Below are 12259 nucleotides of genomic sequence, written 5' to 3' on the forward strand. Positions count from 1 at the left end.
TGAGTAAGTCATTGGCAGGACAAAGCACCCATATATTGAGTTTCCAACAGTCACTTTGTTCTTGGCTGAGGACAACATTCAGATTGTCTCTGATTAGAAAGACACATTCCACAGGAGAACTTGAACCACATTTCAGACTTCTTTTGATTAACAAAGCTCCTAAGTATGAAAACTAGCTAGTCTCTGAAAAAAATAACAACTCAGAATGCTTTTTTCCCCCTGAATAGTTCATAGTAACTGCCTTTCATGTGTGTCTTTGATTTTTCTTTACTGAAGTATAAACAGATAACCTGCATCGTGTGCTGAAAAACATGTAGGTGTTTACTGTATTTTGCTGTGTACAATGTGCACTTTTTTGCCCAAATTTGTGAGGGAAAAATAAGGATGTGCAGTATACATGGGTAGTACTAATTCCATATCTATATGAATGTTTTTAATTATTTATTTATGTTTATCAGTTAAAAGTTTAACTCTAGAAATCAATAACAGTATCTGTAGGCAAAATAATACTCTGGAATACAATAATCTGATTTGTTAACTTACTACGAGCTTGCAATGACGAAGAGTTCTTGGCCTCCTATGATGCATTCATATTGTAAATTTGTACTGATACATAAAATTCCTTGTACTTTATATCTGTTCTTGTGTTTTGTATTTATTTGTTATATAAAATTTCTTGTACCATAATATGTTAAAAAATAAATGCTAAAATTCATTTATAATACAAAACACAAGTATCTAAATATAAACAAATAAACATTTGAATAAATTAAAATGAAAGATTTTTGTTCCCCTTAAAATTTAGGCCAAAAACATGGGTATGCATTACACACGCAAGCACATTATACACGGCAAAATACGGTATATCTAATTTAGCAGGGTGCATTTGTCATTTAAGGAAATAGTCTCTTCCGAAAAGTATGTATATCAGAAAAAATTATTTTTGCCGACTAATTTGAAGTAAATAAAGGTTTTACGTTCCCCAAGAAATTGCTTTTCCTACTCCAAAGGCATTCTTTATTTTTTAAAATTATCCCCAATTAGTAATCCATTCTTAAACAGGTTCAATGGTTTCTCCTTTCTCACTACATGGCATTTCAAAAAGTAAAAATAAAAACTAGCTACCACTATTAAATGTTTGCTCCTTGATAAGCACTAAACCATGTGCTTTGCAGGCATCACATTACACCTTGTCACTGTTATTTCCATTTCAAAGGTAAAGCAACTGAGGCAGGTAAGTTGCCTGAGACCTCACAACTAGAACCAGCTGAGCCAGGCTTTGAGCAGAGGTCTCCTAGGACCCCACAGCCAGAGCTCTTAGCTACTTTGCTTCTGCAGTAATAGAAAAATAGAAAAGTAGCTTTTAAAATGGATTTCACTTTTGTTCTCAGATATTGAAATAGCTCCAGAAACAACTAGAGCAATCCCTTTTTAGATTACTTTTTAACTAACGGCCTAATAGCAATTCCAGAGGAGAGAAAATGTTCAGTTTCTTTTCAAAGAGCATCTTTTCTCTAACATTCTTTTTGATGCTACAATTATTAGTAATAATGATGTCCAAACTGGTCACATGTCTTCCGAATGAGTGAATGCAGTCTGCATTGCATGAAAAAAACGTGAATGTTTAGTTGAGAGCTTGAAACGAGGTGATTGTTGTATCTTGAGCTCAATAAAAAAAATAATCACACGTGCTCTTACATTTTCAGGAGATGATGAAACTAACATTTGGTCAATAGGCATATGTGTGCCTGAAAACTACCCTTACAGTCCATATACTAGGCTTGTACATACAGAAAACTTACCCCGTTCACAGACACAGCCTCAGTGTGCCCTCATCCATACTGGTGGTATATATTAAGGAATTTTTCTGTGGCTTCTGGGTATTCATTTACATTCTCTGCCAAGACAGCATCTGACCCCTCTCAGCTTTACAGAGGGTCGAGTTAGTTTTGTATCACACTGGTATACGAATATACATTTGGAAACGCGACTAAAAATCATCTTGCAAGCCGCGGGTTTCTGACATTAACCACGAAAAATGCTTTTTCACAAGTTGTTTTCTCTTTGGGTTGATTTCAAATCACCGGTAATCCATGATCTGCGCATGCTTCCTTATCGTTGAGCAGTTACTGCACATTACAACTTAAATCCTTTTTCTTTCTTAAAGAGTTAAAGTTAGAGAAAAATTGGTGAAAGAGGAGAGTGCTCGCAGCAGCCCTGAACTTGCCTCAGAGTCCTTAACTCAGAGGAGACATCAGCCAATGCCGGTGCATTACCTGTCCTTTCAGTCAGAAAACTCAGCCTTTGACAGGGTCACGAGCAAGGCTGCCGGCTCTGCACGACAGCCGATCCGTGGCTATGTCCAACCAGCAGATCCCGTTCACACTGCCATGCTGGTGACCTCAGAAACCCCAGAAAGTGTGTCTGAGTACAGCTGGGTGGGATCAGCCACCCAGAACGTCATAAAACCTCCCACTTTGAAGGTTCTTGAAGGTGAGAAAAGGGATACCCCCATTCTCCACATTTGTGAATCAAAAGCAGATGAAGATGTGCCCTTCACTGAAGCTCTGGAGAAAAGCAGGAAATCAGTCTTGGCTGTAGAGGATGGCAGGCTTGCGAGAAGCCAGGAAGAGCCCTCTGGAAATGAGGACTTTGGTAAGCCCACTATTAGCACAGTCACCTTAGAACATCAAAAGGAACCAGAAAGTGCGTCACACCCACCTCAAGCTCCGCACCAGATGGCTGAAAGAATGGGCAGAAGCGAAATGGTTTTGTATGTTCAGAGTGAGCCTGTGTCCCAAGATGCCAGAGTGACAGGACACAAACAAGAAGCGCCCAGGAGGAAGCACAAGGTCCTCACCCGCTCCCTGTCTGACTACACGGGTCCCGCTCAGCTCCAGGCCCTGAAGTGTAAGGACCCAGCTGCAAAGGGAGAGCCAGAGCTATGGAGGTCCAAAGCTGAGGGGCCCCAGGTGGAAGTGAGCATGCTGGACACAAAGGTCTCTGTTGCCCAGCTCCGAAATGCATTTCTGGAATCTGCCAATGCCATACAGAAACCCGAACTGTAGGTGATGTTTCAAACGTCCTCCCAATGTGTCACTTGCACGTCCTTGGCAGAATTATTCACTTCTCAACTTGTGTTGTGTTCTGCATTGAGTCATTTTTAAGCTTAGCTCACAAGTGTGCAGGGCAGACCGTACAGGAAATGGCTCCAAAACTAGCATTCTGCTTCCGCTTACTAATGGGGAGCTAGAGGATTGGGTTTCTGGAATGCTCCACCTCCTTTACATGCATGGTAGAGGCATGCAGGGGGATTTGGTGGCGTCTGTGCCTTGACTCACTAAGATGCATAAACCTTTGCTTTATTCTCTCTCTCTGTCTCCCCATTTCCCCGCTGTATCCTCTCTCCTGATGACTCTAAAAGCCAACCGCGGGTTGAGAGGTCAACCAAAGGAGTTGGCTTGCCTACCAGTGTGGAACGGGAGAGAGGGTCCCGGAAACCAAGACGCTATTTTTCTCCTGGTGAAAGTAGAAAAACTTCTGAAAGATTTAGAACTCAACCTATAACCTCAGCAGAACGAAAGGAATCGGATAGGTAGGCATGTGTATGTGTAGTTCCATAATCCAGGAACTTAAAAGAACTCATACAGGACTTTCACGACAGCGATGGTCCTGGTGCTGTTTAAATGGGGTGTGATGATTCCATAATTCTTTCATCTAATCGATGAGGGATATTTATTTGGCTTGTAAAAAAGTATTTTTAAAGAATGTCAACTATAACAATACTATCCCAAGACCCAGTTTTAAATTGCATTCAGACTGTAAGAACTAAGAAATGTTATTTTTCTTCATTTCATGTTTTCAATTTTCTATGCCCTTTCATTAGAATCCAAATTGAGTATTCACCAGATTTGACAGTGAAAATAACCAAGGGATTTTATATAATCATTTTATAAATGTCTGCCTACTTGTTGTAGTTGAGCTTTCTATTGTCACTTGCTTATATGCCTAGAAGTAATCCGGTTTGTCTAAAACATTATTATCGGTTGTGTTTGATAAGTCACACTTGATCCCGGTGTGTCTCCACAAGGTGTGCACTTGGCTGGGCTGTGTGCACACACTCCACAGTGTCTGTTATCTGTACTTGTGTATTCACAACTAGAATTGCTCTCTGGATAATATTTTTTAAGACAGTTTAATTGCATTTTTATTTTTACTTTTCATATGATATTTTATTTGGCTCTTCTACTCCCACCAGCTAATTTTTTTGTTATTATTTGCTAATCTCTTTCCTAGGTCTACTTCAAATTCAGAAATGCCAACCGCTGAGGGCAAGTATCTGTTTTCCTTTTGCTTCTTTATCATCTCACCCAGATTAGATTTAAATAATAAGATTTTTGCTTTTTGAGAGGATGAGATTATGGTACATATCAATTTCTTACTTTTCTACAGGTTTTCTTTTTGTGAATATACTAAAACCTAGTTGAGATTTTTCAGATGATCTTTCCCTTATTTTTGAGAGTGTTAAAGAATTGCAGAGTGAGCAACATTAAAACAACCGATCTGAACCAAAGAAGCAGGTTTTTCTTGTTACTGCTGCTGTTTAACTATAAAGAGACATTCCTTACAAAAAAAATCTATTGAATCTCAATTCCTCAAATAGTACAGTAGAAAATTACTGTTCAAACACAGTTTTGGTTGGTTAATTGAATGTAAATTAGCACCTTTTCACTGGGCAGAAGAATGGGCTCCCCCCCAGGGGAAAATATTGCCCATTGTAATTTTTAGTACATCTATTCTTATGTTCTAAGGATTTCCGGGTCAGCCTTGGGAAACTTTACAGAACCTTACCTACATTTTCTAATGATGTTTAGTTTTTATTTTGTGGCTTTTCACAGATGAAGAAAAGGTAGATGAACGAGCCAAGCTGAGTGTTGCTGCCAAGCGGCTGCTTTTCAGGGTAAGATGTGCTGAAATGTTTGAATAGGAACTGTCACTGTATTTATTGCTCCTGCCTACAGCCTGCACCAGGCCCTCAGTGGCCCACCTCACTGGCCCACCTGTGGTTCTCTCCAAGTCATTGGCTGGTGTGACCACCAGCTGACACAGCACAAGTATTCACTTCTGATAATGATGGGTGCCTCTCAGCGTGTTCCCCTGGTGGGAACTGTAGGGGAACAGAGTAAGGATATTTTGCTGTCCCAATTTCCTTTCCTCGAATTCATAAGGATTCCACATTGTTTTCGATCTCAGGAAATGGAAAAGTCATTTGACGAGAAAAATGTTCCAAAGCGACGCTCTAGAAACGCGGCCGTGGAGCAAAGGCTGCGGCGTCTGCAAGACAGATCCCACACCCAGCCCGTCACCACCGAGGAGGTGGTCATTGCAGCCACGTGAGTCTCCCTTGTGACCTCTGAGACTTGGCTGCTGTAATGTCTTTTTCTTTTCTGTTTGTTTTTTTTTTCAAAGAGGTTTAAAATAGGTAACACATCCCATTACGAGGTTCAGAGAGACCTTGAACCTAGAAAAACATGAAGAGGAATTCTGTTTATTTTTTTTTTGTCTCTGCAATTTTTAAAATCTCTTTTACAATGTGAAATTTACAACATGAGAGTAGGTGGATTCATGTAATGGACCCATGTACTTATCACCCAGTTTCAGCAATCATCAACTCCTTCTCTATCGGTATCTCCACCCACTTCCCCTTTTCTCCTGTGTTTTTTCCAAGCAAACCCCAGATATCATTTCTCCCACCATGTTTCCCCGAAAATAAGACCTAGCTGGACAATCAGCTAATGCGTCTTTTGGAGCAAAAATTAATATAAGACCCAGTGGTATAATATTATTTTATATATATTATATTACATTATATTATATTACATTATATTATATTATATTATATCTAATATATATAATTATACTATAATAATTATACTATATCTAATATAATATAGTATAATGTAATATAATATAATGTGATGTAATGTAATATAATATAATATAATACAAGGTCTTATATTAATTTTTGCTCCAAAAGACGCATTAGAGCTGATTGTCCAGCTAGGTCTTATTTTCAGGGAAACATGGCATTAACGTTTTCTCCCATTAACATAGCTCTAAAAATGAAGGTTTCTTTTTATTTGTTTTTAAATAATCAAAAAAAATTAAAAATTAATTGGAAGCCTAGTAACTTTCCAAATTATGAGAAGTAGCTTTTGAGCAGTATGTTCAGAATGGATTTCCCAAAGATTTCACTCATTCAGGGATAATTGCTTCCATCAAGTGAAAACTTTTATTAGCTTTTTTAAAAATTATTTTTGGGTTTCCTCTAGACACACACACACACACCGACACCCTTCCTAATAAACGGAAGTGCATTTCACTCAGGGTATTAGCATCCCAAGAGGCCTCTGTGTCACAGCCCACACCTGTGAACGTGCTGTTTGATCAGCTAGCTGCCTTCCCTTCCTTCCTTATCTATTCCTAACTTTTCTGTGTATTTATGGAAAAGTATGCCTTGTACCCATTAGGCACTCTTAGTAAAGCAGTTTTCTTTTTTTTTTAATTTTTAAAAATTATTTGAATGGTTGTTGTAGAACTTGAAGCAACTACCCATGAGAGCAAAACAGTAAATATAAGGAAAAATTATCACCTTGTGAGGCTTGCTGAATCTACTTTGATGTGCCTATAGATTATACAAGGACACTGATTCTTTTAAAAAATAGATCGAGAACAACATTCTAAACCACGAGCATAATCTACTGATTTGCTGGTGGTTGATATTAGCTTTCTTTTATTTTTTTTTTTAAACCAGGACTTTTCTTTTAAAGATGAGATCAATGCTATCCAAGCTCTAAAAACCTATTCTTTTTCCATTTACTTTGAGTAACCTCTGTCTCATCTTTGCTAAGTGTGGCATTGCTTTTCGAGTTCTTTGGTACTTTCCCAAAGTAATGAGCATATAATTTTGTTAAAATATTTGATTTCACATTTCCGAATTGAAAACTATGCTTTCCTTAATGCTGCTTTTCTTTTCTCTCCTTATGAATATTCCTTCCTTGGCAATTGCTTTAAAGTGAACCTCTCCCTGCTTCGTGCTCTGTGGCCACCCACCCTGTAATGGCAAGACTTCCTAGTCCCACTGTAGCAAAGAGCGCTGTGCAACCTTCCAGGTACTGGACAGCGATAGCAGCATGCGGCCTCCAGGGCAAAGGTGCCAGATGGCAGATGCACCTTAAAATCCGGAATGCCTTTCACTTGTTTGACAAACAAGTCAGTGCCATGAGTTGTTCGAGGAATGTGTGGCATTTTGTTTTGTCATAGTGAAAGATACTGATAACTTCATGTAGGCCTGCATGAGAAAACATTTCATCTACTACCTGCTTCCACGATGTGTTGGAACTAGGATCCCACTAACTCACTTATCCGTTTGTTTTGTTTCTGTTTTTCATAATCATAGCCATCCCTCAGAAATGTCATTCGTCAATCTAAAATACTAGCACTTCATACAGATTAATAGAAAAATGGGAGTTAATGTTGAAATCCCAGTAGTACCCAGGTTTTTTGTTTGTTTGTTTTTGTTAAAAAACATATATTTGTGTTAAAATAATCCTACCTGTTTCTAATGTATAGACAAAGCTGCTATATTTGAGGAGTGGGATGTTAAGAATAGATAATGTCTGAACGTAGATGTTTTATTATCTTTTAAAATTGTGTCCTTCAGGCACGTGAATTGTCCCTTTATTTTACTGTTATGGGTCCAAACACAAAGGCTAAAAATAAGACGAAAAGAAGTAAAATGATCGTGCAGAAATAAAGCTGGCACAACGGGAAAGCTGGGATCTCTCTGGGGAAGGAGGTTGAGATTCCCCTTCCAGTTCTCCACTTGACTTCAGGAAAGACACCGAGACTCTGACTCAGGGTGCTTTTATTGCCATCCTCATTACACCCTGGAACACTGACACTGCTCTGTTGTCTGGGACAACTTGTGAAGTGCTGATTAATTAGAGTCCAGGCAAAATATACTGTTCACTGCATTTGAGAATCGCATTTGCCAGTGACAGAGGGACCTTGTCTTAAACCTTTGAGGATTCACTGTGGCCATGTCACTGGAAACCTCCTGCTCTGCCTGGGAGCCGGGGAGACTTACCACTGCCTGAAATTTCCTTCCCTTTTCAAGTTACTGGGAATTACAGATTTAAGTACCTTTAAGAAATCTGGTAGAAACCAATGAGAGAAAGTGCTAGCATGAAGGAGTGAAAGAATCTTTAAAAGTAAACCATTTGTGTTTAGCAAGTGAAAATCAAAAGTCTGTTGTGGATAATGTTGTCAACAGAATGATTTTCTTATTTCCCAACTATTTAAAATGAAAAGAGCACCTCTGAACCACATTGGTAATACCTAAATATGCCGTAGGAAATACCTTAAGACTCCCTTTAACCTTATGTATTATTGATACTAACAATACAGTTTCTCTCTCTAAAATAAGGTATGTCCAACCCTGACTTCAGTTCCTTAAACAAGAAATGCAATTTTTAGAGCTAATTCAGAGCTAAAAGTCTGCTCTTTGTGAAACTGATAAGGCTAGTGCCGCCAGCCTACTCTGCCGTACATTGTCATGTTTACAAGCTAAATGAGGGCCTGTACCTGTCTTAAACGTATGTAGGCAAAAATAAGTCCTTTTCAAAATTGACACTTGGAAGACAGTTAACATATAAAATTAGCAGTGAGTTTCTGTCTGTTTTTATCTGTGTTACCGACTTTTTCCTCCCATTCAGGTTACAGGCATCTGCTCACCAAAAGGCTTTAGCCAGAGACCAGGCAAATGAGGGCAAAGATTCTGCTGAACAAGGTGAACCTGATTCCTCCACTCTAAGCTTAGCTGAGAAGTTGGCCTTGTTTAACAAATTGTCCCAGCCAGTCTCAAAAGCTATTTCTACCCGAAACAGAATAGACATGAGACAGAGGAGAATGAATGCTCGCTATCAGACTCAGCCCGTCACGCTTGGAGAGGTGGAGCAGGTGGGTACGCTGTGATCGAATTCCAGTTTCGGGTACATTCTTAAACTATAGGAGCACACTGTTATCTCAGGTTGATGATGTAATTAAGGTGATCTACCTATAAACCGTGTTACCTGTGGATAATTTGGTAATAATTTCATTCCTAAGAAAGTCATCATGCCAAGTATGTGTTTTTTTTTTTTTTTCTTCTTGCTTTCATAATTTGCTTGCTGCAATCGTCAGGAGTGAGTTTATTCTGGAGAGAAAAATGGGATGGACGATCGTCTTTTCGCCCAAATGATTTTGATTAACGAGACACTGTGTATTACTATGTCTAAGATTGGTTTCCCACTAAGATAAGCAGTAAAACTGCTCCAAATGCACTATTGCAGTCTAGGTCAATCCATACACTGGGATTTATGGAGACAATGTTTTTCAGTCAGCTTTTTCCTTTGTCACTGTGTCCTCCCAGGTGCAAAGTGGAAAGCTCATTCCTTTCTCACCTACTGTTAACACATCTGTGTCCACGATGGCATCTACAATCACTCCAATGTACGCAGGGGATCTTCGGACAAAGCCATCCGTGGATGACAACACAAGTGCCACTGACTATAAATTTCCTTCTTCAATAGAAAATTCGGACTCTCCAGTGAGAAGCATTCTGAAGTCCCAAGCCTGGCAGCCTTCAGTAGAGGGCAGTGGGAGCAAAGGCACGTTGAGAGAATTGGGAGAGACAGAAAGCAAAAGAGTTTCGACAGGTAGAGAGGGTGGTGTTAAAAAGTATGGGTCTTTTGAGGAAGCAGAGCCATCCTACCCCATCCTTAACCGAGTCCAGGAAGGAGATAGCCATAAAGAACCCAAATATGCTGTTCCGCGGAAGGGAGGCCTGGAGCTAGCTAATCCTCCCATCGACCCTCTTGGTGATGAGCTGAAGGAATTTTCCACTGCTGAAAACACTGCAGCAGGAAACCCAGACATGAAGGACAGGCAGGCCTTTGAAGAGAAGGTGGACATGGAGTACGTCACAAAGAGAAAGTTTTCGCTGAGAGGTAAGTTGCTACTGCTCATAAAGTTTTAGCAGCCAATGGGTTTTTAGTTTCTTGATGTTTTGCACGTGTTTGCAATTTCTTTTTAACTCCATTATGAAGGCAGTTTATGACTAATGTTGGTTAAAAGTTTGGGGTGAGTTATACTCTCCCCCAGACTTGTCTTCCCCTTGAATCTGATGGTGTTCAGTGGATTCTCAATTTTTCAGCAATAAAACTACTTGAAGTTCTTTCACACATCTTGATAAGGGTGTTGGATGACTTCGGTCACATTACCTCCTGACAGTCTTGTGAACTGCTAGCTCTGTTAGTCCCTTTTATAAGATGATGACCCCAAATATCCAGGGCCAAGTAAGCACAGGGAAGCAGGGCTTGCACCCAGGTCTGTGGATTTCCAGGCTCTCCTACATTCCTCTTGTGCAGACTAGCAAGCTATGCTGCATGGGACTTTCCTTCTCTTCCTATATTTACATAAAATGATGGTGTGTAAGTTATAATAATGGTTTGGCTGCGAATGTGGCACACTTGAAACGTGAAAGTATTGTTTTGGAGGAGTAGAAACATTCTGTAGTATGTACTTAAAGCTCACTTCCTGTGTCTTGCACACAGGAAAAGACCAATTGTCACAAAACGATTTGCTGTGCCAAGTAACCCACTGGGAAGTTTGGTTTTCTCACAGAATATAGCGTGCCACAGATTTGCATAAATCCCAGTGGATTGGGTAACCGGCCGCGTGCCCACGAATTGAACTCTGAGTGTGGGATTGTTAGGGGGTGAATAGCTGGAAGAATGTTTGCCTGGAGAAGTAAGTGCTGACGTCGCTCCTTTCCTTCCCAGCGGCAGAGTTCGGGGAGCCCACTTCTGATCAGACCGGCACAGCTGCTGGGAAAACTGTTGCTCAGACTGCAACCCCAGTGTCCTGGAAGCAGCAAGAGCCTTCAGAACAATCACAGGAGAAGTACCATAAGAACCCATGTGCAATGTTTGCTGCTGGAGAGATCAAAGCGCCAGCGGTGGAGGGCGTCCTTGATTCACCCAGCAAAACCATGTCAATTAAAGAAAGGTAATCAGATTTAAGGATTACAAAGGAATTCTATTAGGGAGGAACTTACAGCTTGCTTTTAGAAAAAGAGCTGAGTAATGGGCAAAGAGGTGAAACAACGAGTTCAGCTACATAAGGGGATGTGCTGTTATCCTAGAATTCTTTGGGGAAGGGAAAGTATTTGAATTAACTGCGTTGACCCCAGTGCCTGGCTTGGTAACTCTGAAGAGTGTAAATTCCAGACACAGACATTGGCTTGCTTTATTTGTTTTCTTTTTTGTACTGAAATCTTTGTCTAGTGATTGGGAGCAGAGACCTTGGCTCCTTCTCTTTTAGATAACACATGGCTTCAACTTGAATGCACCCACTGCTTGTGCCTATTTTTCTATGTATAGTCTATGTAGAGGGAATGAAGATAAAGTCGTGTTTAGGATATAAATCCTTGCGATTGGAATCTAAGTCTTGCTTATTTCACAGAAAGTAAAATGAATGACTTTTCTGAACTACATTTAGACATTTTATGTCAGATAATAGCTGTAAAAGATTACATTTGAGTACATTGTAACATCATTTCATTTGAAAGAATGATGGAGGATTGAGAGGAGATATTAAAATGGGAAAGATACAAAGAATGGGAGCTAAATATTTCAAGTTGCATTTTCCTTGTTAACCTTTAGCCACTGTTGAATCAAGCAGCAAAATATGTACATAGTGACAGGAACACTGCGTGAAGAAAGGTCTCATCGATTTCCCGGTGTGATGAGCAGAAATACTTCCATCAGTTCCTACGGTTCTGACAACCTGAACTCTTCCTGAGCAGCTCCCACCATTCAGAAATCTGCTTGCTCTGTCAGACGCTGGCCACTCTTATTCTTCTAGTTAGATTTCAGTCTCCCTAAGACGATATATCAAACCACTATGAAAATTCTTCATCCTGTTTTTCAAACCGAGTTTTTCAACCATATTCATAAAATATTAACTAGGTGGAGACTTTTTCAACGAATCAATTGTTAGGTTGCTAAATCTTATTTACTTTCACCTTTATTATTCAAAATTCACAATAAATTAAACCGACCAGGCAGAAGAGGCATAGGTGAAAGGCTAAGGGAATAAGCTAAATAAGAGTAATGGTGTCTTGAATCAGGAAAGCTGTTTGGTCTACTCTGGCCTG

General features: G+C 39.7%; 1 protein-coding gene across 8 annotated transcripts in view; it reads left to right on the forward strand.

Moving 5' to 3' along the window:
- Positions 1–12259, forward strand: part of SVIL (supervillin) — a 225532-nt gene that overhangs the window by 158610 nt on the left and 54663 nt on the right. For 6 of the 8 annotated variants that reach the window (XM_081054517.1, XM_081054513.1, XM_081054518.1 and 3 more), the window contains 6 exons: positions 4297–4331; positions 4899–4960; positions 5254–5393; positions 8778–9021; positions 9473–10049; positions 10884–11109. In XM_081054517.1, the coding sequence (XP_080910643.1) occupies positions 4297–4331; positions 4899–4960; positions 5254–5393; positions 8778–9021; positions 9473–10049; positions 10884–11109 (1284 nt within the window). Of the gene's footprint in view, positions 1–2167; positions 3065–3424; positions 3596–4296; positions 4332–4898; positions 4961–5253; positions 5394–7076; positions 7173–8777; positions 9022–9472; positions 10050–10883; positions 11110–12259 lie in introns of all 8 variants that reach the window. The other 2 variants (XM_081054511.1, XM_081054512.1) reach the window with 2 other exon arrangements.

Source organism: Rhinolophus hipposideros, assembly GCF_964194185.1.
Source record: "Rhinolophus hipposideros genome assembly, chromosome: 1".
NCBI lineage: Eukaryota > Metazoa > Chordata > Mammalia > Chiroptera > Rhinolophidae > Rhinolophus > Rhinolophus hipposideros.